The sequence below is a fragment of the Sinohyriopsis cumingii genome, chromosome 1, assembly GCF_028554795.1.
Source record: "Sinohyriopsis cumingii isolate HCF-2022 chromosome 1, ASM2855479v2, whole genome shotgun sequence".
NCBI classification, from domain to species: domain Eukaryota; kingdom Metazoa; phylum Mollusca; class Bivalvia; order Unionida; family Unionidae; genus Sinohyriopsis; species Sinohyriopsis cumingii.
Window position 1 is genome coordinate 169,362,502 of NC_142961.1, and position 27,704 is coordinate 169,390,205.

At 34.6% G+C, this 27,704-nt stretch overlaps 1 protein-coding gene and 1 long non-coding RNA gene across 4 annotated transcripts in view; one reads left to right on the forward strand and one right to left on the reverse strand.

Annotated features, from left to right (window-relative positions):
• The first annotated feature begins 1,485 nt into the window (after positions 1-1,485).
• On the forward strand, positions 1,486-12,623 carry LOC149808358 (uncharacterized). 2 transcript variants are annotated; one of them, XR_016424833.1, is made up of 3 exons: positions 1,486-1,554; positions 6,974-7,156; positions 12,227-12,623. It is a non-coding gene; the product is annotated as an uncharacterized LOC149808358 (long non-coding RNA). The 2 variants fall into 2 exon arrangements; XR_016424834.1 differs by having other exon boundaries at positions 1,540-1,657.
• Positions 12,624-18,670: 6,047 nt separating this feature from the next.
• LOC149808359 (serine/threonine-protein kinase Nek2-like) overlaps positions 18,671-27,704 on the reverse strand; it is a 39,842-nt gene continuing 30,808 nt past the window's right edge. For both annotated transcript variants that reach the window (XM_089976105.1, XM_089976100.1), the window contains exon 9: positions 18,671-27,155. In XM_089976105.1, coding sequence (XP_089832231.1) covers positions 26,863-27,155 — 293 coding nt within the window. In that variant the 3' untranslated portion in view covers positions 18,671-26,862. The remainder of the gene's footprint in view (positions 27,156-27,704) is intronic.

A 27,704-nucleotide genomic window follows, 5' to 3' on the forward strand; every position in this document is an offset into this window, starting at 1 on the left:
TTATGTAAGAGTGGGAAGTTTAAAGGAAGCACTTGAAAATGTCATCGAAGTCAGGTGCTTCTTAGAAAAGATATTGAATTGGACGGAGTGGCGATACGTAAAATGGGGGTTGGACCAGCTGACAAAAACGGAAGAAGTAATGAGGAAAGTGATGACGGAAGAGGTAAAGAACATCAAAGAAAAGTGGACTAAAGAAAGAAAAGAAGAAGAAAATAGAAAGAGAAAAGAAAGCTTTGAGAAACTCAACAATAACTGGATACGAATACAGGAGAAATTCCGAGCGATAGGTCATCCTGACTGGATGCCTGAATCAGAAATAAAGAAGAAGACAGGAATAATGGCAAAAGTTAGAAGATGGCTACAGAAGTGGAGGAAATAAAAGAAGATGACGATGAAACCAAAGGCCCTTTTCAGGGCCACTCATAGGTCTCGAAAAGAGAATGACTTTCCATTGCCTACCCCTTTTTTATTTTTTATTTTTTTAATTTTAAAAAAAAAAAATAAAAAAAATCCCATGTTCAATTGCCTTTGTCCCTAGAATGGATATTTTTTTTCTCCCATTGTTCAAATGCCTTTGTCCCTAGAATGGATATTTCCTTTCTCCCATGTTAAATTCCCTTGTCCCCAGAGTGGATGTCTTTTTTCCCATGTTAAATTTCCATTGTCCCCAGAGTGGATATACCCCTATTTAACATTGAAGTCCCCTTGTCCCTAGGGTGTCCCCATTCACTACTTATAGTGTTTATTAAAATTCGTGTCAGAGTTGTATTCCAGTTTAAAGATATTTTATTTCTATGTAAGTGTGGTTTACACGTGTTTATTTTCATAAAAGTGGGGTTTAAATTTAAAATATTTAATTGCCTTAAAAGTGTGATTTAAATTTAAACACATTTTATTGCTCTAAAAGTGTGATTTAATCATATTTCATTGCCTTAAACTTGTGGTTTAAAGTTAAACATATTCCACTGCCATAAAAGTGTGATTTAAATTTAAACGTATTTCATCGCCATAAAAGTGTGATTTAAATTTAAAATATTTCATTGCCTTAAAAGTGTGATTTAAATTTAAACATATTTCTTTACCTGAAAAGTGTGGTTTAACCATATTTCATTGCCATAAAAGTGTGATTTAAATTTTAACATATTTCATTGCCATAAGAGTGTGAATTAAACATATTAAAATGGCATAAAGTGATATAATTTCAAAAGGAAAGAAAAAATATTTCCGTGAACTTAAAAGTTCCTCTCATTATACAAAATAAAATCACAAGGCGATCGAAAAATAACGAATGACACCAGTTGGAAGATTACATATGGAATTTTATTGGAGGATAAAATATTATCAACGTTTAGCATTCTGATACGCTTTTCAAATGAATGTAACCGAAAAAGTTTGTTACGACTGAAGTGTGTTACGTTGCGCAGTATTAACTTGTACGCCATCATCACGTTGCTAACTTTTTCCGACATTATGGTCAAAGGGAAATAACTACAATGGAGAGTTACTTGTCCTATGTTTGATGGCGCTACCGTGCTTCCTGTCGGTGTCCTAGATGTAAGTAATGCTTAGGGTGAAATGTTATACAACCACTTTAATAAATTTTCGGGCGAGTCGGAAGTCTAGACTCTAAACGATTTACAGATTAAGACAAATCAATGTATGTAATTTTATTTTTGTATGAGTTGAAACTTCAGGCTGTCTGGCATGCGAATGCTCTATACTGTCTTGGGTCGATCTTCAGTCACAAGTTCCCAAGGACACATGATATTTGCATTTCCAATTTTTATTTCTTTAGCATTTAAAAGTTCAGATCGAGCAAATATTTACACTTTAAGTAACAAAACTACATATTATCTTAGATTTGTCGTTGTAGAGACAATACATTTAACACTCAAAAAACTTACTCGCGTTTCAAGCTAACGGAAACAATGTAAACACGCAGACTGCTCAATGACTTTTTCTGGGTTCTATTATAGCGTATTTCAGAAAACAAAACTGTATCGTCTGCGTCCAATATTTCTAGTATCTGTTTTAATATTTCAAAAATAAATTGAATAAATAAAAATGAGAAACTCGTATATAAATGGGTTCAGAGAGATGTAACTCCAAAATGTACAGAATTATTGAGATTATTAAAGATGATGAATGACATCGCTTCTATTCTTTGAAAACATACACCTACCGATGCACATTGTATTTCAAATATGCGACTGTATTACTAAAGAAACTTGAATTTGAACTGCCAACAAGTTTACAGTATTTGGGCCCCATCATAACATTTGGAATCTGGTTAGAAATTATAAATTGATAATGAAATGACTACGTTTAGTGCCTTTTTTTTTGTATCCAGTATGTTTTTGAAGTTAGTGGAGGGGGGGTACCAACAATTAGGAAAGTATGTAAATTCTGTAGAATATCACATGTTAAGATGACCACAAGATGTGTTTTGTAATCGGTAGGTGGAGTATCCTGCATTATTGAGAATCGTATTCAACTTTGATATCAACCATCTTCAACACAGTTCAGACTAAGTAGCTCAGCTGTAGTGTCGTTTCTTTGCTTTTGGTTTGCAATAGGGAAACTGTTGTGTATGCAGTTTTCACCTCTGGAGGTTCTCCTCAGTTTCCCTGACAAATTTAAGTGCCTCGTAATCTATTAAGCCCTGTAATCTATGTTGAAGTTTTCTATATTATTTAGAGAGTACACATACAAACATGCACACTTCTTTTAATATCTTGTCACAAATAATTAAAAGGCCTGGTTATCGTACCCATAGATGTCAAAGAATTAGCTTAATTCTACCACTATAGTAAGAAATGTCAGAATATTTGAGGAAAAAAATTGTATTCACACACACACACACACACACACACACATATATATATATATATATATATATATATATATATATATATATATATATATATATATATATATATTATGCAAGTTTGGCAATAGGGTTTATAGGTTGGTGTTGGTGCAGTATAAACATTTGTCATTTTTTTCCGATGCCATTTCAAATATTGATAGTAATCATACCTTGCCTATGAGAAGGCAAGCAGGAACAAATTGTGAATAAAATATTGGAAAAATCAGTGTGACACCAATTCAAAAGTTGAGGTCATTGATTTATTCTGGATTACTGTATGAAGGAATATAAAATGTTAAAACTAAAAATGTATCCAGGGGTCATGCTACCAGGTGAAATGGGCGACTAAGTCACCTACAGAATGTAAACTTCACCTTTTTCTGTTAGGAAAGCGAAAACGACTTTGCCCTGTGATTTTGTAAGAGGTACATTGACTATACTTTTTGAGATGCCCCTTCGCCTTAGCCCTGTTCTAGTGTTGTAGTGAATGTATTCATCAAGCCATCAGGAGCTTGGCCTAGTTTTGATATCAGTTACGTTGACAAACTCGTGCCCATTCACAAGCATATGTTTTGGTATCTGATTGACCATTAACCCTTTCCTGAGTAAGGTAGCAACTCTGACTGCCTGATTTCTGCATGCTATCCTTTGATGATAAAAACATACAAATCTGTGTTTTGAAACTTTAACAATAGTGTGCAAATAGCAATTTGTGTTTTAAGATCAGAGTTTGTGATCTGGATATATATTAACTGCCTCTTGTACACTATTTTGTCAATAAAATTAGTTTGAAACTGAAAGTGAACCAGTAATGTGGAAATAATGGCGGAGATTGCTATGTCAGGGAAGTACCAGCTTATTTGAATGTCTGTTTTTGTAAATCATCGGGCAGATATATTTAGAAAAATATACAGTTCATTGAAATCAAAGCCCAGGTGTTAGTTTATTAAAGATTTAACTTTAAAATGCAATTACATGTATGTAGGTCAGAAACATTGGGACAATGCCATTTTGTGGAATTCGCAAGATGCGTTGTTAGGTCTAAGTTGTTTTCTGTCTCGGCTCATACTTGTGGAAATACGGAAAAAAGCAGCAAATTAGATACTATTTATTCATTGCCTAAATGTACTACAAGTATGTAGACAAATAAATACACCATAAATTTGCAATCCTTTCAATGGACTGTTGTAATGAAGCTATATTAAAGTGAGTATTTACATTATGAAAACCTCTCCTAAATATATATACACTTACATCTGTTTTGATTTGGTTCATATACCGACTAAAGCCGACATGCCTGTAATTTTATGCATTTTAGTGTGTTATGCATGAATAGTTACCATATTTTATCTGCAATAAAGAAATGAGGATGAACAGTATGATCTGAAGACGTGTGGATTTGCCCTCATGTACATGGTACAGGGGTTGTTTCAAACTTGTTTAGAAATCTTTGAAAGTGCCATTATTGTGAAATTTTGGAAAGTATAAATAAATAAAATAATATTAAAAAATTGATTGCAAGTAGTTGATTAGGCAGTTTTACTAACATGAAATTACAGTAATGTAATCTGGTTACTCATTTAAAATTTGTTACTATGTAGTTTTTGTTATTCTTTTTTATAGAGTCATATGGCCAAAATAACGTATTGCTTAAATCAATTTGTTTAATGCTAATATAAATACTGGGAAATAGAGGGCATAATTCAAATAAGAGAACTCATTATATATATATATATATATATATAGTGTTTCTTGCTTCACCTCCACTTCTCCCTGTCCTATACAAAATGAGAAGTCACTTCTCCCTAAAATTCAAGTCTAGCTTGACCCCTGTGTATCAGCAGTTAAATTTTGTTTTTAATTTGTACTTTTTTTAAACTTTGGAAATAATGTAATCCAATTAAGTGGATCAAATCATATATACATATTGATGATGGTTGGAGTGGTGCTTGAAAATGGATGATTAATTTAGTAAGCACTCTGACCTGACTAGGAAGGAGCTGTGTTTGCAATTCTGAATGGGAGCTTTTAAATGACTTCTTAAAATTCACTCAACAGAATTTGACACAAACCATCTGACCATAGATCTCTTTCAGTTTTATACAAATTGTGAAAATCAGTCGTAAGATATGTTCGCTGTTACTAAAAATGGACAAACATGAAAACAATTTGCCCGAAACTACTCCACAAAATTTGACCAAATTTGATATCCTGGTATTAATTTTTTTCTTCAAGTTTGTTCATATGGTGCTCCTTTCCAGTCTGATAAGGCCACCATCACTTAAACTAGAAAACCATGTAAAAATAAACTTGAACTCGTGAAACACTCAGCAGAATTTGACCAATTTGGGCAAGAAGCATCTTAGCATGAAGGGATTTCAGATTTTTTCAGCTGATGTTGATTCACAACAATAAACGATTGCCATTTTCTAAAAGTAGAAAAAGCTTAAATGACTATAAGATAGCATAATTTGCATGCATTAATAATTACCTAGGCTAGCCACTGTAGCTCTCAAATGAAATGCATCCATCAATAATTACCTAGGCTAGCCTATAGCATGATGTCCCATCCACAAATGCTAACCTCTTAATGCTTAGTGCCTAGTGAGGCAGCTGTTAGTTCCATTTTTATAAGTCTTTGGTATAACTTGGGCTAATTTGTGTACTTAAAGGTAACTTGTTGGGTGTTTTTTTAGTTTAAGTCATGAAATTTGAAGATCAGACAAATCTGACACCCTTACAACCAAAGGTTAAGGTGACCTTCATTTTATGCTTTAGTAACATTGGTTGAGTATCTGTTTAGTTCATAATTAATTCCATGTCTGTATTTTAGGACTTTTTTGATAGGAAATTTAGGATTATTTTGGATTTAATTGACAATACTGTGCATCTTGAAGTTTCACTTTGTATTGTATTGTAGAAAAATAAATTGCATGTTGATTTTACTTAAATTGTTGGTTTCACTTCTTTTTATTTGATATTTTAAGACTTGAGTTGTAACACCTGCTCTCACTGAAGAATATAAAGAATACATGTTTTTATCTTAAAATTTTTATAAATTCTTTTTGGTCAGTCGCTTTGAGGGACTTTTATTTTTATTAATTCATTATGTTACCACTACTTTAATATTTGAGATCATAGAAAAGAATGTTTTAGTTTATTGTTTTATGTCTTTATAGAAAAGTGTGTTTTATTTTACTGTTTTATGTCTTTTTATACCTAGTCAAGATCTCTTTAGTCAGAATTCATTTTTTGTCTGATAATGAATGTTTACGGTTACCATTGCTGCCACTGGAGACTTTTAAAAGCCTTGTAGAGGTGAAATGTGCAATCTTTGGTTAAACTCTTGTATACCTTTCATGCAGCTTGGTACAGTACACGTATGACTCTTGTGAGGTTGCTATGCCAACATTTGGTCCTTTTGATCCATTTACTGTAAACTGGTTTTGTTCTAAGTCAGCAGTGCCGACAGTCTTGGCTAGCATGCAAATTGTTACTCAGGTTTAACTATTGTTGTAGGAAAGCTTTTTTAAAATACTCTGTGGTTTCTACAGATGACTGATTTAAAGACTAAATGAACAATGATTCTTCTGTGGAATGAGTGACTTTTTACTCAGATTCATGAACTTAAGTGTTGTCTCCAGTGTCGCTTTTTGTAAAACCATTGAAATTGATTCCCATGGTAATAAATGAATTAAATGTTTCTGTATACTAATGTGAACTAGGTCAGCTTGCAAAAGGTAGGTAATTTTTATGTTTGTCAGTCTTCTCCATCATGTTCCGGGACAATTTGTTGTTGTATTGTGTTTAACACCATTTCTCAGCACAAGATATGCTATACATGTTGGCCATATAACTGGTGGAGGAAGAACCTTGGAAGACCCCAGTAACAACTACTGACCCATGGGAAGCTACTAGCAGCTTTCTCACATAACCACATTGTCTGAGGCTGAGACTTAAACCCCATGAGATGGCAGTGATCAGTAAATGTGAGCACTTTAGACCACCAAGGGCCCCTGTTGTTCCTGGAGAAAATATTATTTTCTAGGTCTGCATGCAAGCTTGCTTCTTCTGACACTTTCATTCTTTTATTTTTTCCCCCAGATTTATGGAATCTGCCCAGAAGTTATCCACTTTCAAGAAAGTTGTCTATCACGTGAAAAGAAACCTGATAACTGTCTTGCTTCCATCAACTGTGGCGTACCTCATCTTCCTTGACAGAAGAAGAACTGAAAGATTCAAACAAGAGAGGGCTAAACTTGCTGTTGAATTTAATATAAAATAGAGGTTTGTTAGCAGACTGACAGTAATGTTAGCAATAAGTTTCCTTGCGTTTAAAATTTAGGAACCTGCACACTTGTTAAGAAGCACCTTTTCATTTCTTTGTTTTGTTGTCTTTTCATCTTTTTTTCTCTTCCTTTGATATCTTCATTTTGATTGATTGCATTTTGATAATTTCAAATATAAAACGGGCCAAGTTATCAGTGCTATACTGTTTCTAGCCAATACCTATCATAAACAGTTGTATTTAATTCTGATTCAACTTTAAAACAACATAGACTCATATCTGCTAGTGCATTATGAGCTGGCAGATCAGGGCCCGTGTTTATTCTTCCAGTTTGTCCCAGCAAATATTATAGACACAGGGTCTGTGTTGTTTGCAGTTGGATCTGACTTGTACAGAAACATGCATGCTAAACACAAATGTCCTTTTGATAGATTTTCCATCTGGGTTGGTGCAGTTGTAAGTTGGATTCATGTTGCAAGCAAATGGAAAAAAGTTACAATAAATATATAGCGTGTACATTTTTGCTTTCAAGTCCGATCCAACTGCCAACAACATAGACCCATATCTGCCATTGCATAATGTATCAGCAAATTAGGATTGTGTGTCTTGTTTTATATGCAGATTACTCCTAACAAACTAGATTTATTTTTTCAATTTGTTTTGTAGACTGTATTCTACCATTGTATGAAATAATGTGAATCATAAACATACAAGCAATGAAAGTACTGAAATCAGCATTGAACAAATTAAAAATGTTAAAATTTTCCATTTGATGTATAACTTCAGTACACAACATCACAGTATCCTCTGCTGAACACAAGAGTTGTCTCCAGATGACAATAAAGTGTTGAAAACACTGAATGTAGCAGTAATTGAAGAAAGGGATTATACTGCAGTGTTATGAATTTTATTCTACTTGTAATGAAGAGACATGTATAATTTTTTTAAGGGAGAATATAATTATTAGGACATGTGATTCATCTTAACTGAAAAAAACCCAAAAGCAACATGCTATCTAAAAATAATTTGCTTGTAATAGTTCTAAGTACTCCAAGTGGTGTAGATATAAAGTAAATGACTATTGACAACTTCCACTAAATCATACCGCAGCAGTTCGAACCTTCTTAGGAGCATACATTTTTTCCTCTTGCATTATTTCTTTGTTTCTATTGCTTGTTCCCGGGTCATATGTCCAAAGATTTGAATTAGCTTAAAAATTACAATGAAAGGAATTTACTCTTATGTTTTTGCTAATTCAATTAGCTGTTAATATTAATCATTATCTAGCTGACTATTGGTCATCATTCCACTGTTTCCTGATGCTGATTAGTAAAAATCTTTGCTCATGACCACTGATGTGTTTGTGTGTCTGTGAGAGAGAGAGAGAGAGAGAGAGAGAGAGAGAGAGAGAGAGAGAGAGAGAGAGAGAGAGAGAATATTAAACAAATTGGGAATGAACAGAGTCTCTTGGGGCCCATCTTTTTCATCTTTGCTGTGATCAGTTGCTGGAATTTGAATGTTATATACCTGTCATATTTTATCTTGTAACTTAAAATGCATATGTGATTGTGGATGAGACTCTGTTGTAGCTCTTCCATTTTTCTCAAATCAAATTATACACAAACAGTTCCATTGCAGGCCTCACCACTGGTAGAAAAGTGCCCATATCCTTGAATAAACAGCTTCTTATAAAAAGTCTCAATGTTCCTGGACTCTGTGTGTTTGTGTATGTGTGTGTTTGTATGTTGGTATTATGTGTGTGTGTGTGTGTGTGTGTGTGTGTGTGTGTGTGTGTGCAGCTCTGCTGGGTACAAGCATGTGTAAATGTTTATAAATTCTTCTTATGCATGAACTCCATTTTGATGCACATGTAAAATATTTTGGACTTTTTCCACACCAGAAATGTTGCCAATTTTCTGTGCAATTTTTCATTCTAACATTACTATAAAAGTGTACATCTTTTCAAGGATTAGTTTTATGTTTGCATGCTTACGAGAAGATTTATGTTATCACTGACAACTTGATGTTCAATGCCATATGACATTGTTTGCTTGAAGTACAAGGGTTTGGGAATACAAACTTTGTAAAGAGAAAATGCTTTGGTGTTTATTTATAATGGATCATCCTTAATATTCATTTCATTTAATATAACATTTAATAAGCTCAGGGAAATAAATGCAATAATATGGCATGATTACAAAAATGAAATCTAGAGCCATTTCCTGGTTATCGATACATTTACAGAAGCATAAATACCATGTGTTTAAAAACAAAGTGATAAGATAATGTTGAAATCTAATTGAGTATGGAACAGTAATGACATCCTAGTTAATAGCATTGGTAGGGGAATCATTGCCCACTGGAACAAATACATTTGTATTAGTCAGGCTGTAATTTTGTATTTTGTTTTCATACCCTCCATTCTGGAAACTCATTTATACATAATAAAAATCCAGTACTAGTTCACTCATTGTCTTACAATAAATGTATCGAAATTGATATCCTTGGTCAGGGAAGTAATGAAACAATGCTATATATGTTGAATGAGTACCTCACACGCTGTATAGTTTACAGCTATTGTACAGTCACTCTTTCTTATGAAATTGGCTGAAATATATCATATTTTAGGGTAAATCATCATCATATTGAATATTTTTGTTTAATAATTGATAACATAAACTTAGGTTTTCTCCAGAATGATGTATAATCAAAACAGTTTTTGTCACTGATGGACATTTTTAATTCTTTATACACACTATCAACATTTGGCTATTATTAATTTACAAAGTGTATACACTACCATTTCTTGTGAAAAAAATGATCAGCAAATACTTCGGGGTGAAATGATTCATCGATACTTTTGTTGCTTGTACTGATACACATATCAATACTAGAGACTGAGAATCGATACAAAACAATCCTTACCGTATGCAAGTTATTTTATTCTTCAGCAGTCATGAATAATTATTAGTTTGCCTTGTTATTCTTCAAATATAGAATTAATCTAAAACAGCATTTGCAGTCATAGGCACTTGCTTTTATTAGTAAATATGAAAAAGACTTGAGAATGCTTGTTCGCCATTTGCAAATTAAAACAAAATGACATGGTTCATAACCTGCCCCCCCCCCCCCATTTAAACCCAGCAGCATGTTCAGCATTTAGAATACATTCCAAACATGTACCACATGTATAATGAAGTACTTAACTCATCATTTAATAACCACTTTAATGCGCAGTTAATATGTTGAATTTTATATTGTCTACTTTGGTCGATTGGAAAGCTACACTACAGGTGTGTCACACATTGAAATATGTCACATTGAAATCTCATTGGTGTTTATTGCTTGTTTTGGTCCAGGTTAAATAATAACTAGTAATCAAGAATTAGTGTAGCTTATTCCCTGCATGAGAAACAGGAAGTACTAGCAAAGCAGCAGAGAAACTTTGTTCAAAGGTCATTGATATGTTGTGCTTAAACAGAGATGCTGTCAGGGTTGTCTTTGTGTTTGAGCATCTGCCTCGAATGTGGGAGGTTGCAGGTTCAAACCCAGCCGGGTCATGCCAAAGACCTGTAAAAATGGTACTAGCAGCTGCCTTGCTTGGCACTCAGCTTTAAGAGGTTAGTGCTTGGACTGGTCGGCCTGATGACAGGATAATGTGACTGGGTGTGGCATGATGCCCCAGTGCTAGACATCACTATGAACTGTCACACGGCAGACATCGTAGCGATGTGACTGAAAAATTGTTAAAGCTCTGTTAAAAATCCAAATGACAAATGCACACACAGATCCTGCAGTCTTCATAATAAAAGTATCTGTTTGCAAGCTAATCCACACAACTTCGTCTTGATTTCTTTATCCAATTAAGTTGTTCATTCATATAAATTGCTTCTTTTTCTTTACTTCCACATACTGCTTTTGTATATTTGAATTTGTTCTTTGTGGAAAAAAAAGCGAGCAATACCGCATTGCATTGCAGTTGATGGAGTGTGATGATACCACCTACATGCCAGTACAAAATGAACAGATTCTCTCAGGCAGTGGCCAGTTGACCAGTGCAATTACTGGTTAGGTGTGAGTGTTATATAATCACAGTCAGACTGAGAGCTTGCCATCTAGCATGGCAGAGCAGTTCCATCACCTTCATGATTGTTACTTTATTTTAGATACAAATTTAAATAGTTGTGACTTTAAACTGTTAAATTTGCATTTCTTTAAATGTTATGTATTTACTGAGAATTCATTTTTGCTTCTGACTGATATTTTTTTTAATAAATTGTGAGGTTAATCAGTAGGTGGCTCTATCTCTGCTCTGGTGATCTGTCAGTTTTGTCTAAAATCACAAACATCTTGTACCCTGGTATTGTTCTTATCAGACTTATGTGGAAACTGCACTCTGCTTTATTCAAAGATGCATCTATTTAGGATTTTACAGAATTATTGAAAATTCTATATTCTGAATTATTTGATGAAATTCCAGAAATTAAACTTTCAGGGATAAACCTTTGAATGTGAGTTTTCATTGTAGACACAGGTAGGGAAAAAAAGTGCTTCGGCACAAGTATGGTTGACTGATGTTGTACATAGAACATAATTTCTTAGCTTAGAAATCAAAATGTAGATAACAAGAAACCAGTCAGTTAGACAAATGAAGATAGAGAGAAAGAGAACAGTCAGATGGAGATCATTTTGAGGATAGCTGATGCTTATGACTTTAGTTTTATTACAGAATGTTGATGGAATTTAAGTTTCTGGAATTAGAGGAATGGATGAATCATTTAGTGCAATACATTATGAATGTGTTTTCAGCCTAGTTCGGACAGGTTACTCATTCCTGATGATTATGATTATGGCATCTCCTCTTGTTTGATGGTCAAAAGACAACTCTGAATGCTGTACTTCAAAAAACAGGATTTAAAATGATACAATTTTGGCTTCTGTTTTGTTTATGCATATTTTCCAGTTATTTTACTTATTCTTCTTAAATGTCTGAGAATTTAATTCTTACTTGAACGTTTATGCCTACTGGAACTTTTTCAGTGAAAATCATTTCTCTCTCTCTCTTACAGATGGCATGGAAATTTTCAATGCTGAACCCAAAGTTCTATGTATACTATGGAGCAATGGCCTTTATTATGTGTGGTTATCCTTTTGGCAGATGGATTAATAAACAGTTTGATGCAGAGATGGTAACATGGAAAAATAAAAGCAAACTGTTTGGTGGTAGAGAATTAGCCCCTGGTGAAGACCCATGGGATTCGTGAAGTTTTGGACTGCCACATTAGGGTACTTTAGTCAAGACACTGTATATGAATATTCAGCTAATTTGGAGTAATTGTGACAGGAAGACATTTTTGAGGGACAATAGTTTAAAATTTTGTGTTGTGGTGTGAATCTGCAGCAGTTGAGTGAATTACATTATTACCTTAACGCCAACTGATATTGAAATAAAGTTTTGAAAGGAAAGGTTTTTGATTGCATTCTTTTATGAATTATTCTTTCTATCTTACAGTTTGATAAAAGTCTTAATCAACAAGTCCATAATTCAGTCTTTAAGGAAGGAATTGTCTTCGAGTTAACATGTGAAAATCTGACTTTTAAGCAATGATTAGTAGAGTCAAACATAATAATCACTTTCCATCCAGGGGCCCCGAGTGGCTGAGTGGTTTAAGAGCTCTCTGTTACGGATCACTGCCATCTCACCTCTGTCTGCGTGGGTTTGAGTCTCGGATTTGGCCAATGTGGGTATGTGAGAAAGCTTGCCAGTAGCTTCTTGTGGGTCAGTGGTTCTTTCCGGGTTCTTCCTCCACCATTAATACTGGCCACCATGTATGGCCTATTGTGTGCTGAAAAATGTCGTTAAACCCTACAACAACAACAACAACAACACTTTCCATCCATCTGTACAAATGGTACATAATTCTTTCTTTCATTTGACATTCCATACAGTAGCTCTGTAGATCATGTGCCGCTTCACTAATAAAACATTGGGGATGCCTAGCACCATATAGCTAGTATTGTGCTGACAGACATAATCTAAAACTAGTCACTATTAGGTAGGAATACTTGTTCAGTACAAGCACCTGAGTGACATATTGATGTCAGCAGTTGAAATCATCATATGGTGGTTTTATTCTCTCCTCAGTATGAACTAACTGATGAAAGCCAGAGGAGAGAACACCTACTCATTTGCATAACAGATTCACTGAAGGAAATTGATTCTTTTACAAAATTTTACCACTTTGCTAGAGAGAAAATATGTAGAATGCATTGATCTATTGTAATACATCATGTTCTTTAGTAATACTGACAAGGCCTTTTGTTAAAGGAATACAATTAGGGCATGCAGCCATGATTCAGTTTCAGTAAAGGGAGAGGAGAAAAGGAGTTTTAAAAAAGTATTATTCCAACCAACCTTTTAATTTTTTCCTAGCATGAAATCAGAAACACTCTGATTTTATTAGGTGTAATAGACAATATGTAAACTAAATGCTCCAAATGTCTCTTTCATTTCAATTTCCACTACATGTACAAAACGCTTTAACAAGCTTGCATTTGTGTTTCCCAGGTGAACAATATTGGACCTTTTCTTACATACTGAATTTATACACGTCATTCAGAACAAATAGTGCAATCATTTAGTACCCAGCTATTAATGCAGCCACATCCTTTTAGTTAGACCAGCACTAGTTGGTATTATGTAATGTGTCACAGGTTTCCTCAAACAAAATTATTAATTTTCCAGTGGAATTTTGAGTAAATTATTTTAAAGTGACAGACATGGAGTTTGTATCTGTTAGTGGTCCATTAGAGTGACAGCTGGTGACAGATGTGGAGTTGTATCTGTTAGTGGTCCATTAGAGTGACAGCTGGTGACAGATGTGGAGTTTGTATCTGTTAGTGGTCCATTAGAGTGACAGCTGGTGACAGATGTGGAGTTTGTATCTGTTAGTGGTCCATTAGAGTGACAGCTGGTGACAGATGTGGAGTTTGTATCTGTTAGTGGTCCATTAGAGTGACAGCTGGTGACAGACGTGGAGTTTGTATCTGTTAGTGGTCCATTAGAGTGACAGCTGGTGACAGACGTGGAGTTTGTATCTGTTAGTGGTCCATTAGAGTGACAGATGTGGAGTTTGTATCTGTTAGTGGTCCATTAGAGTGACAGCTGGTGACAGATGTGGAGTTGTATCTGTTAGTGGTCCATTGGAGTGACAGATGTGGAGTTTAGAATTTGATCATGATCCATTGGAGTGAAAGCTGGTGTGAGACAGATGTGGAATTTGATAGTAGTCTGTTCCAATTATATAGATGTGGAATTTGATAGTGGTCTGTTCCAATTATAGCTGGTGACAGGTGGAGTGTGGAATTTGATAATGGTCCGTTCTAATGATAGCTGGTGACAGTCAAGTGGAGTTTGAAATTTGCTAGTGGTCTGTTTGAACTTTGAATATATAATTTTTGAGTAATAACTGGTGATAGGTGGAATGTGGAGATTCATCCATTCTAGGCATAGAGTGTTTAGTGTTTATAATTTTATAAATTTGACTATGGCTCGATTCTTTATTTGTAAAACAGCATTAAAATATTTAGAGAGACTGAGACGGACAGAATGTGGATGATTAATTATATCTACCCACCTACTTTGAGACATGACCATCTATCTGTTGGACAGTGTGTTCTGCTAGATGTATCATTTCCAATACAATAAACTTTTTCATCTTTATTTATCAAAAAAGTTGGGCATAAGCTTCTTTGGGTTGATTTTTGATGGCTTTAATTTCCAAGAATATTTCAGTCTAAAAACTAGAAATACTAAAATATTAATGTATTTTCAGAGTAAAAGAGATTTGTTTTTAAAAGCAAAAACATCTGCACACTGTTACTTGATCAAAGGGTAACAGTTTGTACCTAAAAGAGAAATTCATTATGTGACAGACATACTTCTAGTACTGTGGGACTAAACCTGATGAGCTTAAACATTCCATGGCTGCAAGTTGACATTTGTGCAAGGAGTGGATGTTAACTCGTGTGTAAGATGGCTTGGAAACAATTTTAAATGGCAATGTGATCTTTTGATGTTTATAATGGTGTCAATGGATACTATACTAGTTACAATGAAATTGGTCTACAGATGACATACAAGGCCCACTTTGAAACATGTCTCTTAGTTCAGGTGTTTACAAAGCTGATTCCTTCACTACAAAGTATCTGTGACACTGAAAATTATTCCACAATCACAGTAACTAACTTGGATTTTTGGTTCTTATCGAGCCATTTAAATAATAAATTGGGAATTGTTTGGTTCTGCTGATTACTCCTAACCAACTGCATAGACCCTGATAATAATAATAATAATAATTTAAAGGGGGTAACACAATTAACTTAGAACTAATCTACCTTGAGACCCTCATACAAGGAATTTATTTATTTTAGCTGCATCTCTGAAGCCACTGGATATATTGGGTTTGGAAGAAGGAAATAGAGTGGGCTTTTCTAATCTCAACTGGAATACTATTCCAGAGCAGAGTTCCAGAGTATTGGAACTTTTTTTAAATAACTCTTTTTATTTGGTGTGGGAATTTCATACTGTTTGGTAGACATGGATCACAGGTGGGGAGTATTACCAGGTAGCCTATACTGGAATAGTGATTGTAAATATTCAGGAGCATTATTATGAGATAACCTTTACATTAATTTGGCTTTTCTCAAACAGATTCGGTCTTTAATAGGTAATATTTTTAACCTACCAGCTAAATTTTCCTTGCTTTCTTTCTGGATTGATATTAGCCCAAATGCTCTTTTTTGAAGATGTGCCAGCTTTGCTATGTTTTTATCATTTGAATTACCCCATACTGTATTACATTAGTCTATATAGGGTTGTATGTAACTGTTATAAAATAGTTTTCTGTGCCTTTCAGGGAGAAAATGTCTTATCCTACTGAGAAGCCATAAACTTGAATTGACTTTTTTACTGATTGATATCTTCAGTCCATGATAGGTTATTATCTACCAGAACACCAAATAGTCCATCATGACAGACCATTTGCACATTTTTATCCTTCCATGTCAGACATAGTTCATCACTATCAAGATTTGTCCTTTTTTGCCGTGTTGAGATTAGTAATAGTTTTACCAGTATTTACCACCATGCCATTGCATGTGCACCAGTTTTCCTGTTTGTTTAGGGCATTCTGTAAAGAAATTTCGAGTTCATGCTTTGTGTTTTGGATGTTTGACAATGTTGTGTCATCTGCATAGAGATCTGTAGATGATATTGAGTCTCTTAGTAAAAGTGGTAGGTCATTAATAAATAAAATGAATAGTAATGGACCTAGAATTGAGCCTTGTGGTACTCCATATCTAATTGTTCCAGGTTCAGACAGAACATTATTTATGTAAACATGTTGTGTTCTCTCACTTAAGTAATAAGTAAACCATCTAATTGTTCTTTCATCACGCTGGTAGATTTTCAGTTTCTTCAAAAGGATTTCATGATCCACCATGTCAAAAGCTTTCCTGAAATCTACAAATACAGATCCTATTATTCTACCTTGGTCAAGTGTTTGAAGCCATTTATCAGCTAGGGAGATCAAGGCAGTCTCACAGGAATGTTTCTGTCTAAAGCCTGATGATTAGGGTGTATCAGCAAGTGTTTGGTTAAATATGACATGAATGAGTCATGGACATGTTTTTCAATCAATTTTGACAAGTTTGGTAGTATTGAGATTGGTCGGTAGTTATCAGTATCGTCCTTAGAACCAGATTTGTGAATAGGAGTTACTTTTGCAGTTTTCCATATTTTGGGGACAGATGAGGTTGCTATACTTAAATTAATTATGAATATTATGCTATTAAAATAGCAGAGGCAGATGATTTAATGAGCCATGGACCAATCTGATCAAGTCCAGTAGCTTTCTTGGTATCAAGTTCACTGAGACATTTTTTAACAAAATCTTTTGATACTGGTGGGATAGAGAAACATACTTCCTTAGAGATTTTGCTGCTGTTGTTTTCTATCACTGGTTCTTTTAACTTTGTGGTAATGTTGGTGAAAAAATCATTGAAAACATTTGCAGTGTCAGTGTCATCAGTGACTATGGTGTCATTTACCAGAAGTGAGTGAATTTTATTTGTCTGATCTTTGTGTGTTCCTCCAGTGAGTTCATTGAAGACTTTCCAAATGGAGTTTGTGTTGCTCTTTTTGTTTTCAAGCAATGATTGATAATAAGTTTTTTTAAAGCTTTTTAATCGTTCTTGTTATTTTATTTCTCCATACTTTATATTGTGCATGGTTTTCCATAGCCTTGAATTGGTCTCGTGTTTTCATAGCATCTAGGATTTTAGTAGTAAGCCAATTAGGTTGAATTTCAGTCTTTACTCGATGTACTTTCAGTGGTGCATGCTTAGAGACCACATCCATGAATAAGTCAGTCCACACCCTCATATCTTCATCTGTATCATCCCAATGTTGGATCATATTCCATGGAACTTTATATAGGTCATTGAGAAACTGTTCTTCATTAAAATAAATTGAACGCTCTGTAAGTGATCGTTTTGTGTATTTTTCTTGCATTTAACCTTTCTTGTCAAGAAAGTAGGATAGTGTAGGCTCATTTACCAGCTGGTCTAGGCCTAATGATTCAATAAATTCCATCCATTTGTTCCTTATTTGAGTATTGAGAAGATCATTATTTATATCTCGGAGTATATGTTTCTTTCTCCTGTGCTAAAACATTTTCCATTTGTTTCAAAAAGTTATCATTCCAAATTGTTTTGGAGGAAGGTAGCCTATAAATGAAACCAACTAGGAATGATCTGCTTGTGCATTATGCAGTGACAGAACTGGGTCTATTCAGTTGGACTTTGGCTTGTAAGCAAGTACATGTATTACACAATCGTATGGTTGACCACAGCAGAATTTTTGTACAGAGTATTTTTGAGGCATCAGTTATAAGAAATCTACTCGACATTAAATTGGTTTTAAATAACACAGTGTATTGACAGATTAAAAATAGACTCGTTTAGATGAAGTATACTTTGAAATGGCATACATTTTTGCCAATGTGTACACCAGCTAATGCTCTTAGCACTAAACCAAGATGCCCAAATTTCATCAGGGTTTTCCTTTTTTCTTTCTTTTATTAAATTTATGAAACAAAACCACTGATTGTTATTGGAGTAGAAAAGATGAGTCTTAAGGCATATTAAATATTTCTGAGTATAATTTCATTTGATAATTCAGGTTTTTTTTTTATTTTTTGACCAATGAATTGGAGAGGAAGTAATAGCTAACATCAGAAACATGAATCCATAAATTTTTGGGGTATTGTTATTGAGGGTACTATTTTGGTTTACACCGACATACCCATAATTCAAATCATCATGAAAAGGCTGGGGCATAGTGATGATGCTATCTTGGTTAACAGTGACATCCCTAGTCATTCAAGCAATTCAAATCTTCTGGAAAAGGCTGATGAGTTTTAAAGAGTTTTCAAATGAAAAATGAACAACAATTAATTTCTTTTCTTTATTTTCCTTCTCTGATTTAAATCTAGGAAATTCTTATCAAGGAGGAATACAAAGTTGTGAAAATATTTCATCCAAATCAAAAGTTTCTCCTGAATCCTGTGGACGGAATGTTCAATAACTGCATACAATGCAAGCTATTCTAGCTTTTTATAAAAAGAGAATTTAGTTAAAACAACACACGCACATACTTGCAATAAATAAATTACATAAGCAGTGTCAAATGACTAACATTTACCATTTGCAACAAAATTATTTACAATGATTCATATCAGGAGTAAGACAAAACTCGTTCAAGGTAATTTTAGACATGGTAATTTAAAATGTAATTCATGGTAATTTTTAAAAAAATTCATCATAACTTTAAATGCATGGTATTTTTATAAATATTCATTGTAATTTTAAACAGGAATAACAGGCATTCCTGGTAAGCTATGTTTCACCTGCTCCACAGTGGCAAATCCAAAAACCTGACAGTAACTAGATCAAGAAAAGTGGGCAACTGTGATCTGCCTTTGCCACTGGTGAGTTATTACTGTCCACGATGAATACACTCATCAAATTTCATGACTGTACATACAACAGTGTCCGAGAAACGAAGCTGACAGCAAAAACTTTATGTACCGGGTAATCACTGGAGTATGAAAATAAGTCACTGTGATCTGCTTGTGATAAGTGTAGCTTTTGTGATGAATACAGTTAAAGTTCATGACTGTACATGAAAAAAAAAAATGAGCTAAATGCAAAACTTTATGTTAACATGTATGTTGACAACAATGGCAACACTGTTGGAAAAGTGATATTGTAATCTTTGTCTTATAGGTTTTGGAATCAAGACAAAAATACATCCAAACCAATTACTTAAATACAGTAAAACAGAGATGTCTTCAATTTTCAGCAAGACAAGTATAGAGAATCAGATACTGTTATACTTGAATCAATGCTGCACTGAAAACTACAAATGATGTAGGCATTGATCTTTCGGTGTTGTCCAGTAATATGCTGACAGAAAGGCTTTATGCTTAAAACAACAAATGAAATAGGCACAGATCTGTGTTGTCATGTAATGTATTAACAGATTAGGCTGTATGTTTAAAATCACAAATGAAATAGGCACAGATGTGTGTTGTTGTGTAATGACAGATTAGGCTCTGCTGAAAATTACAAATGAAATAGGCATATCTGTGTTGTCATGTAATGTATTGACAGGTTAGGTTCTATGCTTAAAATTACAAATGAAATGGGCATAGATCTGTATTGTCATCTAAGGTATCGACACATTAGGTTCTATTCTTAAAACTAAAAACGAAATATTCATAGATCTGTGTTGTCATGTAATCTATTGACAGATTAGGCTCTGCTGTTTGTAGCAGGGTATGTGTTACTCTTTTTTCAGATTAAAAGGGCATACATAATAAATTGTAGTTAACATTCAAGCAGGATCCATTCCTACAGCAGGAGCAGTCAATCTTGATTCCCTTACATGATTAATGAGGACAAAATATAATATTTATGATGTTATAAAAGATTCATTATCAGCCTATCAATACATTAAATTAATCATATATATTCAAACTTGTCCTAATGGTCAGAATGGCCATTTTCCAATTTCACCTGGGCAAATTTCCTAGATAAAGGTCATCAGCTGAATCCTGCTGTTGGTGGCCAGGTGTATCCTAACCATACAATAGTTTCTCCCTGCCTTAAGCAGTCACTGGAGTGTATTTACAGTGATCACTTAGTCTATGCAAACTTGTTTCATAAGGAAAGCATCATTTTGATAAAGTGAATATCATGTGAACTAATGTTAAAACATTTCTTGTATCTCTTGTGCTCACTGTACTCCAGTCGTGTTGTCATTGCAACTCAAAGGTGTCAATAAGTCAAATTAAAAAACAATACAGGTTTATCACTAGTGTAGAAGGTAAAACAATTTTTGGATGGTGAGAAAAGTCGTGTTATTGCAGCTGAAATGGTACCCACTTTTTTGTGCCAGTATGACAGATATAGTTCAATATCTTCATCTTGTATGCCTGTAAAGTTTTCTTTGATGAAATGATTTATCTTTGAGAGGTGATTTGAATTACATCCCTTTTCATTAGAGTCAGGGGTCATTCAAAATATAAAACTGGTCTAAAAAGGCAAAGTTTTGGTTCATGTGTCACAAAGAATAGCCATATACTGATTCTTGTTTTTAATTCCCTATTCATCACATGCCTTTCACATAAACCGACTGTCTTGATTCTTGGTGAACTGAGCAAATGGCTGATCCAAATATTGTTTCTGAAGAATGAACTGTTATTTCCAAACCTAATTTATACTAGCTGGCAGACCAAAGAGTCAGTCCTCTGTTTTACAGTCATATAAGTTGTATATCAGCACTGAAAATAGGTGTTTTGTCATGCTGCACAAAACAACCATGGTCAGTGATCATTTTAAATCATTCATGGTTTAGTTTATAGGACAGATAGTGGTCAGGATATAATAATCCTTTGTGAAACATACATTTGGGAGTGTTTTGTATTCTCTGATTTTGGTGAATAGTGCACATAAAACAATAATAATAATAACCATAATAATATTTAATTCATGGTATTAGATCAAAAACCAATTTTGAAAGGTGAACGTATGTACATAGATCACCTGTGTACAAAGGCCAGTTTTACCATTTCTAGTGGGTGGCCACTATTAACAAGTTTACCTGTACATTTTTTGTGAATATTTGCTCTAAATTTGTTTGATACACTTGTTAGTTTTCCATGTACTTTTCCTAATTCCTGCACATTAAAATCAAGACAAAAAACGAGAAGCATGTCTGTGTTACAAGAAAACAACCGATGCACAAGGGAGACAATGCTGTAACCAATTCACAGGCATGTAGATAGGTGCAAGGTGAAATCCTAGATAAAAGGCATGTAGACAGGTGCAAGGTAAATTCCTAGACAATCACGCATATAGATAGGTGCCAGGTAAATTCCAAGACAAAAAGGTATGTATATAGATGTACGGTCAAATTCTAGATAAACAGGCATGCAGGCATGTGCAAAGTCAATTCCTAGATAAACAAACAGGCATGTAGACAGGTGCAAGGTAAATTCCTAGATAAACAAACAGGCATGCAGACAGGTGCAAGTTCAATTCCAAGTGGGCATGCAGACATTAAAGCTAAGTTGCATAACTGGTTAGTGAAAAGCATGAAAATGAATAATAGGCCAAACACTTCTAGATATCAGTGTTTAGCTACTTCCTAGCATCTCAGTACAGTCTGTTTTTATGATCATTTAATATTTGTCAATAGTTTTTGTGGATAATTGGAAGCAATATGCATCTACAACAAGCACGGATGTTATCACTACAATATAGTGAGGCACAAAGTGCATCTTACAGCAACCAAAACTAACAACAGGTTTCTATGACTGACCATGACCCCAAGGTCTGAAGGGAATAATGTGTATGTCACAGAATAAATTGGCTTAGCTTTGTCCAAAACAAATTTTATATTACTAACTATGACTCACTGGTCGTAGGGCTAATCATGTTTTTGAGTTAATTGTCTTGGCTTCACAATGATTCATGCTAAGCATGACAAGACCCTATCGAGGGATTTTTGGAAATATAAGCAAATGAATAAATAAGAACCAAAACTAATGCAAAATTTCTATGACTCTGACACTGACTTCAAGATAAAATGGGTAAGCTGAGCAAGCATGGCTTAGAATGAAATTGTCTGAGCTTCATAACGATTCATGCCAAGTATGATGAGAATCTATTAAGGAGTTTTGGAGATATCTGCAATGGAAAAACTTGAATTGAAAGCCATAATAAACTGTTGACAATGGTCCCAATGCTGGAAGTGTGAGTGCTATAGCTCGCTTGCCACTAACATGGACTTGATAAAAAAAAGTTGCCAAGTCTTCAGTGTGTGTGGGACTTCATATCTAGGTTAACAATCGTGAAACTATGAAAAATTTACAGTATCAGCAACCAACACCCAGTAAACTGCATCAATTACTGAAAACCTTATCCTCTTGGAACATTATGACCTTTAAGTTAGGGGAGCTTAGGTTACACAGAAGTGTCCATATTATGTGTTAAATGATACCTTTGACCTCACTCCTCCTTCCCTTGGGTTGGATCCAGGATCTGAAACCTTTGTTGTCTTCCACTCATCCTCCAAAGAAGATAGTAACAGATGTAATGTACTAGGACATTGTGAGTAGTCAATTACGTTGCTGTTATAGAAGAAAAAAAATAATTTCCATTTCTAACAAATCAAATTATGAAAGAAAATGATACCAAGTAACTCATCTCCTGGCTCTTTATCATAGGTGTGGAGTGATAAAGTCCTCTGATAAATATTCATTGAGAAAATCCCATATGTCAAAAACAACAAATGCAATCAGTCCTAAATTTGATTTCATGAAGTCTTAGTATAGCTGGGATTTATTTGACACATATTTTCAATAATATTGAAGTCTGGGGTCTGACTGACAAGGTAAGGATTCAGTGTTTTTTAAATTCTCTCTGATTTACTCTCCTGGAAATGGTGGAAACAAATTTGCAATTACTGACTCCAGAGTTGTTTTATAAAAGAATGCTGGTATGTGTGTGTGTGTGATTTGGATTTTTAACTAGCTTTAAAAAAATTTCAGTCATATCACTACGATGTCTGCAGTGTGGCAGTTTATAGTGATGTCTAGCACTGGGGCATCATGCCACAGACATGTAGCATGATGTCCCACCCAGTCACATTTTCCTGACACCAGGCCAACCGTCCTAACACTAATCTTTTAATGCTGAGTGCCTAGCGAGGCAACTGTTAGTACCATTTTTGTAAGTCTTTGGTATGAATCGTCTAGGGTTTGAACCCATGACCTACCGCTTCCGAGGCAGACGCTCTAACCACTAGGCCACCGGAACGGTGATGCTGGTATACTTGTCAGTGTCAAAGTTACCCTCCATTGGGCTCAGATTTCCAACACCAGTGCAACCCCTAAAACACTGCTGAAATATTCTTGAATGGCAAGTGTGCACTTTACAGACTAAGACATTCTGGTTGCCGTTCTTTATCAGCTTGTCTTCTAACATAAACATTTGACCTCTACCTTTATTTTGGTTTCATCATTCAAAATTACTCCTGACTACTGGTTTTCACCTGTGCAGTTATGTCTTTTTTTAAGCCACGAAATATGTGATACACAATTCTTGGAAACTGAAGTTTGCATCCTTAGCATTTCCTGAATCCTAAACTCTCTAGCCTTCTGCTGACTGTGCTCTCAGAAACATGAACATTATACTCATTTAAAGCTACGGTTAGGTACTGCACATATTGTCCATAATTGTTGTGAGGAACAAAGCAAGAAGTACAGGTTCACCCCTTAAGCTTCTGATTTTGAGTCTCCCCACTCATTTCTCATTTTTTATGAAGCCCTGTTTGTGAAACACTGCTAAAAACTTCTGAAAGCTAACAGCATAAATGGACACTGGTAATGCTTCTTTTACTCTCAGTATATGCTATCAAGCAGATTTAAAATTGGCAAAATGATATCTGGAAATCTGGAATAAAAGTCTTGAAACTTTAAAACTTGTTCGTTGATTGGTTTTGAATACAATTTTCAATACTTTACTGGCTATATCATGCAGAAGAAATGGCAACTAAATGCCTTTCCCTAGGACACAATAAGAAAGTCAATTTGGGTTGACTTATAGATATAAAACCCACAATCCTTTGATTATGAGTCTGCTGATCTATGAAAGGAGCCCTTATAGCCACTCACTAAACAATACAAATTTGTACTTTTTCACACTGCCTTTAATAAATAAACCGAGTATCTTACATGAATTCTAATTTTGAATCAGCATGGGCAGAAAAATACAGTTCCTATCAGTCTGGAACCAAATTCTGTTTTAAGCAAACAAGCTTTTCAAAGCTAGCACCAGACGAAACAGCCATGCTGCATTTGACGGGTGTGATAATTGCGCATATTCTAGACCAATTGTTGACTTCTGAACATCAATATGATATTTGGAATGTTCTTCTGTGCTCAGAACCCACACATGTAACATTTTAACCTCCCTAAAGTTAGGTAGGGCCTTGAAAATAGCTACTAGCTCGCTGTTTATTTTTAATCCATCATGTTGATTTGCCATTAGAGAGTACAACCATGTAAGTCATGTTCTTGTTGTTCAAGATGCTGAGAAAGTCACCTTAACAGTGAAGAGTGGTGGTCTCCAATAGTCTCAGATTCTGGCTGCTGGTAGTTTATGACCAGTGTTTTTACTTTGGTGTAAGGTCAAGAACTGGGGGCTCCAAAGTTGGATTCATCCACACTGGTTAAGAATGACTGCTAGGTGTCACATATGCCCTTAATTACCCATTTGGCAATCCTTCATTTAATTCACCATTGTCAATGTAGGCCCAGCCTTCAATGAACCAAGCAGTGGCACCATATCTTTATTTGCATACATATTTACTGGCTTGAATTGTAAAAGCAAACCAAACTGTCATTAGTCAGAGTTATTCTGAACAATAACATTTACATTCCCATTTAGGTGATTGTTGTTGTTGTTGTGGGGTTTAACGCCATTTTTCAGCACACGATAGGCTATGCATGGTAGCCAGTATTACTGGTGGAGGAAGAACCTGGGAAAACCCTGGGAAGAACCACCGACCCATGAGAAGCTACTGGCAAGCTTTTCTCACATACCCACATTGGCCGAATCCTAGACTTGAACCCACGCAGACAGAGGTGAGATGGCAGTGATCCGTAATGGAGAGCGCTTTAGACCACTCGGCCCCCCCCCCCCCCATTTGGGTGAACAACAATTGATAAGTTTAAAACATAAACAACCAATATCTACCAAACAACCGATACAGACAGATCTCAAATAGCTCTATTTTTAATGATGGATTTGAATTGTATAAATAACATTCACAATGGGGATAAGAATGTGCCTTAAATAAAATTCAGTGAAATCAGCAGTGTATCATTCCTACTACAGGTATTCGGTTATAAATATTTCTTCTTGAGTCATTTGCATTACATGATAATTTGACATGATTTGAATGATGCTTGCTTCTTTACACAGTAACATCTTAAGTTTACTTATTAAATTAATCTTAAGTAACTGCTTACAAGTGGCATTTTGAATTGCAGAATTTACTTTGAAAGTAACTGGTAAAGTCTCTCCATCAAAACTTTTCTTTATGAAATGTTGCATGGCTAAATAAATGTTATATCTTATATACCTGACTTTTTATTAATGAGACAGCCATATTTGCTCAGTTGATATGGCGATAGACTTGTAATTCAAGATTTGCAGAGTGAATACCTGTTCAGGCAAGTCTGGGTTGTCTGTATTATTGTTTCTTTGGGAAAGGCACTTTGCTTTCATTTCTTCTGTATGTTATAGCCAATAATGTGTTTAAAAAAGTACAGTTAAAAGTAACAAAAACATAAATTATTAATATATATTTCTTTTGTGATTTTCAAATTAGCTGCCATGGTAGCCATATTAGATGTCACATTGGCACCATTTTCATATAAGACCAAGCAGACATTGTTAGAAGACGTTTGTTGAAAACCCCATATCAATATGTCTATCTGTTCTGGGGGAGTAGTTACATGATTTTCAAAATGTTGTCATGGCAGCCATGTAGGAAGAATGTTTAACACTATTTTGATTTAGGACCAACTAGATATTATAAGAAGTCTATTTGTGAATACTGCATGTAGACATGGTGATCCATTTGGGAGGAGTATAGATAACAATATTTTCAAGATGGCCACTGCAGTGGTCATCATGGCTCTTGTAGCATTATTGTCTGATCAACTGGACCATGGGATGAATGTTTTATGGCAATCCTCCAAGAAGTTATAATGAACTAGTGCTAAAAGACTGACAGACGACAGATCATGAATAAGACTTCCTGGTCAATGACCAGTACAGCAAAACATTGCAAATGATCTGTTGGAATGAGTGAAATACAGTCAGATGTCTCCAATATGATACCTTTTATCAGCTGCAATGTCACTGGGTGATATGACATATAATAAAAATATGGACTGAAGAATGACACAATGACATGTATTAAAAAATGACTCTACAGTAAAATAACCACAATGATGTCTTCAGCAGTCCCAAGTGACAAGCAATACATGTAACTAAAGGAACAAAACTATCTGAAATGTAGAAGGTTCCTGGATCGATGCCGGACATCTGGATCTGATCCTCGTATTTCAAGTGCCCTAGCCTTGGCATGATACAATCTATCCTTTAACTCTCGTCGCTTGGCAAGTTCCTGGAGATATAGGCTGTCATATTCTGAATAATTAGATGTAAACTCAGCAGATTTAGGTCGATTCCTGAGGTTTTCTTTGCCATACATGTCAAATGAAACTTTCTTTTTGGGTGTATCAGAATCTTTCTTTCCCCTCATGAGACATGGCTGCAACCCTTCTGATGAGGAATCTGAAGAAAAAAATTAATATCTGAATATTTATGTCGCATGCATAAATTTATAAATGATTTGTCTCATGAACCATGACAGAATGTGATACCTAAGCTAAAACCTATGTAAATCAAATGGACTTTATATTTTTAAGATATATATTCAATATAGCTCTAAAAGGCTTACCGTGTTATTTAGGGTTACTGTGCACACATTGCTTTTCTGAAAGATTTTTTTGTTGTCTCTTTCCCAGTAGAACATCTGACTACAATGAACTAATCAATGAACCACTCATATCTAATTTTATGTCTGAGGTCTCAAATAAACAGCAAAGGAGAAGGCAAAAGCTTGCAAACAGGTGTATATTTCAAACAATATGGTGACAACAATTTATGTTGCCTTTCAAACTTGTAACTCAAAGTAATTATTGAATTATAAAGAAAACAAAATGTCTTATGTAAAATATTTCCTCAAAATGTACAATAATAATTTTATCAAATGTTAGCAAATCAGAGACTGATAGAAAATTATTTTCATTACAAAGAATTGTGAGTTCCTTAGCAGGTAGT